Below are 8,379 nucleotides of genomic sequence, written 5' to 3'. Positions count from 1 at the left end.
TAAATTGCCACCCTGTTAGGATAAATTATGACGGGAATAAAACACATATTAAAAAAAATAAAAACATGTTAGCATAAGTGTGCTGTCTCACACAGCAATATATACAGTAGGTTTATATACTTAACAGGCTGGGAAATCTATTACAACGTAATAAAGAAATGCATAAAAATGCTGATATGTACATATTTAATTGTCATTTAAAGCAGCCATGTTATTTACAGGTATGTATAAAGGATAACACTTCATGATTTTCACTTGTAAGACTGTGTATGTCTTCATGTTTTTAATCCAGCAAGATGTATACTTAGGATCAGAGTTGGGAGAGTTACTTAAAAAATGTATTCCTATACCGTTACTGTTTTCCTGGTAAACATGTAGTCAGTAATTTGTCTACTTTCCGTTATATATGCAAACAATGACTAGAGAAAAGAAATATCAATTAGAGGACTTTAATTTAATCTTGTGTGTTTGTTTCACTAGAGTGATGTGTGTGTGACTCGTTAAGTGTTGTCATGGTTACAGACTAGTATATAATTCTTTTTTTTTTCTTGTAATCCTGTTAATAATCCCTTTTTACTGAGTGCATCTGTAATCTAATTACATCTTTATTTCTGTGTGAGTACGGTTTCCCGTTTTTGTATCCTGATTATGTAATCCCTTTACTTGTATTCCATTACTTCCCAACCCTTTTAGACAAGGCACTACAATAAACTCATATATACTTGGATAACAGAGTTTCTGTCTAATGTATTTATAAGCTTTGGGAGAGTGCATGTCATTTCATTTTTTTATTGCTATCTCTTCTTTAAATTACACGGATACTAAAATTTAACAAAATAAATACAACTCATCAGAATTCTTTAAAGACTTTTACACAAGTTCTTTACACACATTTGTAAAAAAATTAAATATATATACAGTGTATAGCTCCACAGATTTCTGCTTTTATGTTGACACAACATGCTGTCTTCTATCATTACAAAACTAAAAGCATTTAAATCACACGTTAGCTGCTGTAGATATAAAGTACAGTACATCAAATCAAATTCTGTTCTTCAGTCTTTCAAGAATCAAGTTTACACATTGAAGATTTGTATAATACAAAAAATAGATCTCATTCTTATATAGATTTAATAAAAACCACAATCATGCAGTTATCTTTAACTTTAAGGTACCTCAAAGGAATAACCTGAAGACAAGAGATTATTTGGCATGAAAATAGAGGGCAGCACTGTTCCACATATTAAGGCAAGGTTAATGCAGGTTAATATACATTTAAAAACAGCAGCTAGTTACTGAAGCTGTTTCACAGCAAAATGTTGATGAAGGTTCTCAGTCATCCAGGTCATGTAAATCTAGGTTCTGTATCGTAGGCAACTAGACGTGTTTCAGTTTCTTGAAGAGGTTTCACTTCTCATCCAAGAGGCTTTTTCAGTTCTAACTAAGCAAAAATGATTCTTTCATGTCAAACCAGAAAAAGTTTCTGGAAGAAGTCTGTTAAGTGCCTTGCTGATTGTCTTGTTAATGTCAGCAGTCGCACTCATGCCTAGGTTGTGATAAAAAGGAAACCTCCACCATCAGAGGTGTCAGCATGACAGGCAGTGAAACAGCTTTTCATCCCTGAAAGTTTTCTTTCTGGAGTGCGCCTCATTCTGGCATATATAGACAGATAAAACGAACAGAGATGCGTTAAAACTCTGCAAACATGACAGGAAAAGTGTTCCAGCACTTCAGCTTAAACATACACAACTCCTCTGAGCTCAGACAGACATGATTTAAACACGAGATAGGAACAGTTTATCAGAGGAAAGACCATCCGAATATAATTAAGAACATTCTCACATGGAAGGCAGAAAAAACTAATTCTTCCTTTACCTCCGACAAACGACTTCACAGTGAACCTCGTCTCTAAGATTTCTCCTCCAGAGGTTTGGACGGTTGGAGTGCTTCCTGCTGTACATCCTCAGCACTGCTGTCTGATATCGCTGCGGTGGGGTCGACGTTATCCTGTCAACACAACAGAAACAAATACACACATCAGTATAATCAATATCACTTCTGAGCAAGTAGAAACTCTTAAAGACACATTGAACATGAGCAGAAAACTGGAGAGGAGTTTTGATAAATAATAATTTTGCGCTTTTATAACTTGACATACTGTACATTAGAGAAGTACAAAAATACATACACATCTCTTTAATCTGTGTGAGGTATCCAAAACACAGTCCCACAGTGCTGTTAAAGTGTTTCCTTTACAGCAAAGAAAACCTAAAAGCTGTTAAATGATCATATAATAAGTAAGCATAGAAAAAAACAATAAAACAAAAAACAAACAAAAAAAAGTCTCTTCATTCTAGAAGTAAAAAAATACAGATACAGAATGTCCCTTTAAACTCCTGTATTGGTGACTTACTCTGTGTTTGAGGTAGGACAGGTAGGTGTCCCACCCTAAGGTGATAAAGTTGATGTACACAACACGGAATTTGGGCGAGAGAAAGTAGAAGTTGATCATCTGAGCGGCAGGCCAGACACACCAGTCCGCCTGCAGGAAAGAATAAACAGAGTGTAAACAAACCAGCGAAGATTACGCAGGACAAATATCCTTAAAACTGTGAGATGATGGGGGGAGTTTGCTGAGCTGGCTTGGAGATCGACACAATTTCAGCTGGCAAACAACCAAGATTTGTCAGCTCAGGTCCTGATAAGTTCAGGTTGGGTATCCGTGCTCTAATATCAGTTTTTGAAATCAAAAGTAGGATCAGCGACTCTCTCCAGTATCTTTTTAACACAACCTCGCCTACTTGAAAAACAAAAACAACACTTGCTGCTGCTATAAACACACACTGCACAAAGCACACCTTTCGCAGGTGAAGAAACTCAAACTGTTGTTGACAGTTTATTTTCCAATTGAGTTTATTTCAAATAAATTTGAGTGTGGTGCCTTTAAAAGAAATACGGCAGTTGTATCACACATCATACCATATTAGAGGTGTGAATCTTCACTGGCCTCACGATTCGATTACGATTCAGCTGTCAACGATTCAAATGCAAAATGATTCTTGATGCATCACGATGCATCTCAGTGTATGGCATCCTCAATGATCTGTATTACTGCACATGGCTACTTTTTCATCATTTAAATTCCCCCTTTATTCAGAATGTCACACAATAATCAGACTACAGCAGTCTACAAAATAAAAGCTGCATCTTTTCAAAACATAAACATTACGAAAACAAAACATTTATCTATCTGCAGTGCCTTACACATTGTTGTAATCCACAATACTATTGTTTTCACATAGCAGCTTTAAGATAAGGCATCTATTGACTCTGCTGCACACACCTCTCTCAGAGTCAAACGGCAAGTTGACAGCGCCTCCTCAGATCTTGGCTGATTAGCTGGGCTTGCTGTAACAGTTATTATTTATGGCTGCAGACGTTAGCTTCAGGTGAAAATGGTGTTCCCAGAGATGTCCGTTTAACAGAATATTCTTATACTTAATGTCTGCCTTCAATTCAAAGCATGGGAGCAATGTCGCAACGTAACTTTATTGTCCAGCTGGGGCCGGACAATCAGCACAAGCTGCAGACTCTCGATTATGCTCTGTCTCTGCATCGATGCAGAGTCTTCCTCGTCCGCATCCCGATGCATCTTATAATCGAGAAATTTCCACACCTCTATACCATATACAGTATATCGCTTTAAAGACGAATTTGCCAAAGTAATTTAAGGTTGTCATGGCATGAAACCTATGATCTGGTGATCTTTACAAATCAAGACTCAAAAATCGAGAGTCAAATCTAATCTGTATTTGGAGAATCATGACACTCCTAATTGGGAGATTTTGTTTTGGTCTTCTTCTCCTGGGGCAGCAAATAACTGCACTGATGTGACCCTAAAATATAAACGCTTGTGGGCAGAATTTAGCAAATTTCACATTTGAAAAGCTGAGAAGAACAAAATTCTGGAGTGATGCTCATTCAGCTTTCTCTTTTTGTGTTTTACATGCACACCAAAGCACAGAAGCGCAGACAACGACATATGGAAGAGCTGCAAAATTAACATCTCATCTCTGGTTGAGAACAAAGAAGAATTTGCAATGTCATGAGTGAAGGGTAATGTTAGCGCTGGTGCACTGATCTGCAGGTCAGACCCAGGTGTACTTGCCTTATAAAATTCCCAGAACTTGTCTTTGAACTCCTCCCATCCTTCCGATAAAGAGTGTCCCTCCATGAGACCCATACCTGCAATAAACAGAGTTGTCTGTCAGATGTGCGTCAGTGCCACATTTAATCAAACGTCAAACTCTTTACAAACGACCTTTGAAATCAATCCACCTCTGATATTGACATACACCGGCTTTTGTCTTCACTCACCCACGTCTTCAAGTATGACCTTTGACTCTGTCTTATGTGTGTGTACGTTTGTGTGTCATACAGAAAGTGCTTATGAGCTCACACCATGACAAATATTAAGGCGTGTATGTATGCACTAAGGGAGGAAGGAGACAAGCTGCTTAATGCCAATAAACTCTGAAATCCTTCTCACCTAAAAAATACCACAGCCCGAGAGTCGGTGAGGCGATCAGCTGGTCCACCAGAACCTTCTTGCCCACCGTCTTCATGGCTTTTCCAACATACACTCTGTCCAGCCAGCCATACCAGTAATGCAGCATTGGACCCATGGAGCAGCCCACCACAAACATGTAACCTTTAGGGGTTAAAAAGGAAGAAAAGATTTAAAATTCAACACACTGCACAAACATTATCTAAAATACCCTTTTCAATAAATAAATACCTTATTCTTTATTAAGAAATGCAGATTCATGAATGTTTATATTTTTCTTGTTACCCTCATTATCTTACTTTAGTAAAACATAATAAACTACAAGATTAACAAAGGATTTTGCTCCTGACACTTAACAGTGGCTTATCAAAGGGCTGAAAAGCAGTGTTTTACTGCCCTCTTTGGTTAAACGTTTCACCTCTGACTCACTCTGATTTTCACTTCACTGTGTGAGCACACAAAGTAAGAAGGGCAGTTGGTCATGATCACAACGCTGCTATTACAATATCTATCTTATAATGATTTGGACCGGTTTTTATATAAACGTTTTAGTCCATTTTCATTGAGGATCTGGTTCTGTAGGAGTAAGAAAAGTTTTATTTATTCCTGTAGAACCTGTTGATTCTAACAGATTCATCACTGCTGCACAGATATTCTCTGTAGCCAAAAGCAAAGACAACTTATTTTCGTTTCTGTATCCTGCACATGGTCAGTAACAAAACCAGTACATTTCATTTAATTGAGCCAGAGGCCAGTCGTTCAGTGGGTGAAGCAAGGCACCAGCACCTCCAGGGTTGACGGTGCAAATCCCACATTGCAATAACAACATCCTCCTAGCTTCACGGTTTTCTCTTACCTGTCCTCTTCCAGTCTCGGACTCTGCCCGGCTCCTTGCGTGTCTCCCGGCTCTGCTGCAGAATGTCTCCCAGCGCCAGCATTCCTCCTCCACTCAGGGTGTTGGTGAGCAGCAGGTACCGGCCCTGGAATAACGGCCGCCAGGAGAACTGTATCCGCACCAGAAACTCTTTACCCGCCCGGGGAAGCATGATGTCTGGACCACAGAGAGTGCGCTGTCATCTGCAGGAGAAAAACAGCTGTCTGTAGAAAATCATTTATAATATTTTACATTAGTTCACCAATGCATTTCAGCATGTGGCCTTGAAGATGATCAAACAAATGTTTAAAGATTTGCTGGTTTGGAAGTCTTAGTCTTAAAAACAAGAAAAAACTGGCAAGAAATTGTTAGGCAGTGCTGTAAGATTAGAGACTATTACAGTCAAATACTATTGTTTTAGACCCTCAACATCTTTTATAGGTTGAGTTCCAGATGCTTCCATCAGGGCAGACGTTCAGTCTCCCTCAGAAAACAGATACAAATGATCTTTTTTTCCTTTGGCTATTGGCTTTTTAAACAAACTATAACATCCATGATCTACGGTGATGTGGATCTTGTCTTATGTCTTATGTGCATGTGTTTGACTACTGTCTGTAAAGCAAGTTACCCCACCTGGACATTAAAGTTTTACTCAACTCGATTGTACTTAATGGCTGCACCTCCTCAATAGAAGTTTCAAAATAAGGGTACAGGACAAAATAAAAAAACAAAACACATCAAGCAATCACAAAATGTCTTAACAAAACTAAGAATAGAATATAAAAAACGGCTAAAAACTACAAAACCGTTATCAAATAATGTAAATAAAAACTCTCTTGGTAAAAACTTCATTCATTCTCTTTTGTTGTAAACACAGTAAATCCAGAAAACCTCTTTTGTTTTCTTGTGAAGTTAATCACCCCCTCTGGTTCCCAAATTAACCTTGTAAATGCCAAATAAAGACAAAAATGAATGTTTGGCCTCCGAAAAATGCCTTTATTTATACTTTACACGCTAAAGTCCCATAATTTATTGGTTTGCAGTTGATTATCGTTAAGCTATTCAACCTTACAGTCTCTCCTGTGACATGATGATTGAAGCTTTGTGGTTAATTTGCCGTTGTTGGTTTTATTTTTCCAGACATGAAGTGTTGCATCAGTTCAAAGGTTCAAAGCTCATCCTGTCATTTTCATGACCCGGTGCTGCTGTATGCTAACAGCTAGCTTAGCTTTAGCGGTCCGGATGCCTGGGTAATTCAAACCAGGACAAACCTCTCGGCTGCCCTCACTACGCAGCCGGAGACAACTGTTTACTGTACCGTTTTCTATTTGGCACAACACAAGCGCTGACATTCACCTTTAATGTAAAAATGACACTTTTTTAATTTTACAATGAGCTCTCTGCTTGTTGTTAAACGCCGCATGAACCAAGCCGGTGACAGTAGAATCAGAGCCGGTGTTGTGGCTGTCAAAGTCTATTTTCCCGTCGATATGTGATTCAGTTTGTGGCTAACTTAATCTGACGACAACCTGTCATCTGTGCTAAAACGATATACGACCTTACCTGTGCCCTAAACACAACCAGGGAGGCGAAACGCTGTGTGTAATTACAGGACGGAGTCACTACCTGAGGGAGAAACACTTCAGCACAGGAGCCGCTTTACAGAGAATACATTAAATGTGCGAGCGCCACCTGCCGGTCTGGAGGAGCGATGGTCAGAACAGAGCACAGCAATATACAGCTGCAGCTTGTAAACTTGTAAATCAGACAATGCTTGAAAACAGCTGGGAAAGTTGTAAACAGCAATGTGGCTCCTTTCCAGTCACAGTTTTATTTCAGTTGTTCCTCAATAGCATCAACAGAGAGGCTATCTCTCAGAGAAATGTCAGAATAAAGTCTCTCCTACTTTTATACACATTTTGCTGTTGTGTCATTTTCAGCACACATGACGTGGGTTCATACTCCACACACATTTAACACAGGATAACTCAAGATCCAAACAAACATCCAAAAACTTGTTATACATGTAGTGGCCATTTGTCAAAAAATATAATTCAAATTTTAAAGGGGCACTATGTAGTTTTGGAGATGAAATTCAAACTGAATTTTGATATTTATTTATATTTATGAGGTAGGAATACAAACTGAGAAATATTTATTTTTTCCATTACTGAATAAACAAGCTGCTCTCAGAGGAAAATAAGGTCCCCAGAACACTGTTTGAAGCTAGAAAGGTGGCAGGGTCCGCCACATATAAACAAAGTAAAACAGAAAGAAATTCTGTTGCCCTTATGGCCAGTTTGTTCATTCAATATATTCAGTCACGAAAACGAAGAGAGTTTGTTAATTTAGTTTGTGTAGGCAGAAAAAAAATCAGTCAAGAAAGATTTTTCTTCTGATCAAAATTTCTTCCCCAAAACTACACACACTGTAAATAATTTTGGGCTGTTTCAACTTAGAAGTCTAAGTTCAATTGCTGCCTTAAATATTTGAGTCAACTTAATTTAGGTTGAATAGTTCATTTAAAATCTTACGTTAAGTTTTCTTTTTTTGTGTGAAAAACAATTTAAAGTTAACTGAACTTGAAAATAAATCTTCAGATAACTTTAGATATTAAGTTAAATTAACAACAGTTCAGTGACAGTGACAACCATCTCAAATAAATTTGATATCTTTTTACATTTGATGATTTCTTTGATGAGTCAGTTCTGCATTTCACACAAAATGTAGCAGCAGCTCATTTTGAAGATGGCTGTCACAAAATCCACAGAGATTTTTCTTAAAATAGCAAAGTGTGATGGGCTAAAAAGTGAATTCAATACTAACCTCTATCATGTTGGTTAGTATGTTTATGTTATTGTAAAAAAAGCAACCATGTTTTGAACCATGACTTATCTTAAAGTGTATTAAAGATGTGCAGCAAGTTTCCATGATGTAT

General features: G+C 37.8%; 1 protein-coding gene across 1 annotated transcript; it reads right to left on the bottom strand.

The window, feature by feature from the left end:
* Positions 1 to 324: 324 nt before the first annotated feature.
* On the bottom strand, positions 325 to 7,080 carry mpv17l2 (MPV17 mitochondrial inner membrane protein like 2). Its single transcript, XM_073476766.1, has 7 exons — positions 7,005 to 7,080; positions 5,424 to 5,644; positions 4,550 to 4,711; positions 4,169 to 4,245; positions 2,414 to 2,542; positions 1,876 to 2,007; positions 325 to 1,652 (listed from the first exon to the last, which is right to left on the bottom strand). The coding sequence occupies exons 2-6, from the start codon at positions 5,611 to 5,613 to the stop codon at positions 1,909 to 1,911; spliced, it is 657 nt and encodes a 218-aa protein (XP_073332867.1). The 5' UTR covers positions 5,614 to 5,644; positions 7,005 to 7,080; the 3' UTR covers positions 325 to 1,652; positions 1,876 to 1,908.
* Between the last annotated feature and the right edge of the window lie 1,299 nt (positions 7,081 to 8,379).

This window comes from Pagrus major, chromosome 11 (assembly GCF_040436345.1).
Source record: "Pagrus major chromosome 11, Pma_NU_1.0".
NCBI lineage: Eukaryota > Metazoa > Chordata > Actinopteri > Spariformes > Sparidae > Pagrus > Pagrus major.
The sequence above is the reverse complement of the archived record's forward strand: the minus strand, read 5'-3'. Positions and strand labels throughout refer to the sequence as shown.

Bases quoted from the DNA above. Each gene is read 5' to 3' on its own strand.
- mpv17l2 (XM_073476766.1), bottom strand. From the start codon at position 5,613: ATGCTTCCCCGGGCGGGTAAAGAGTTTCTGGTGCGGATACAGTTCTCC. The intron at 4,712-5,423 runs GTAAGAGAAAAC...TAACCCCTAAAG, and splicing joins CCGAGACTGGAAGAGGACAG to GTTACATGTTTGTGGTGGGC. The intron at 2,543-4,168 runs GCAAGTACACCT...TCTTTCCTGCAG, and splicing joins AGTTCTGGGAATTTTATAAG to GCGGACTGGTGTGTCTGGCC.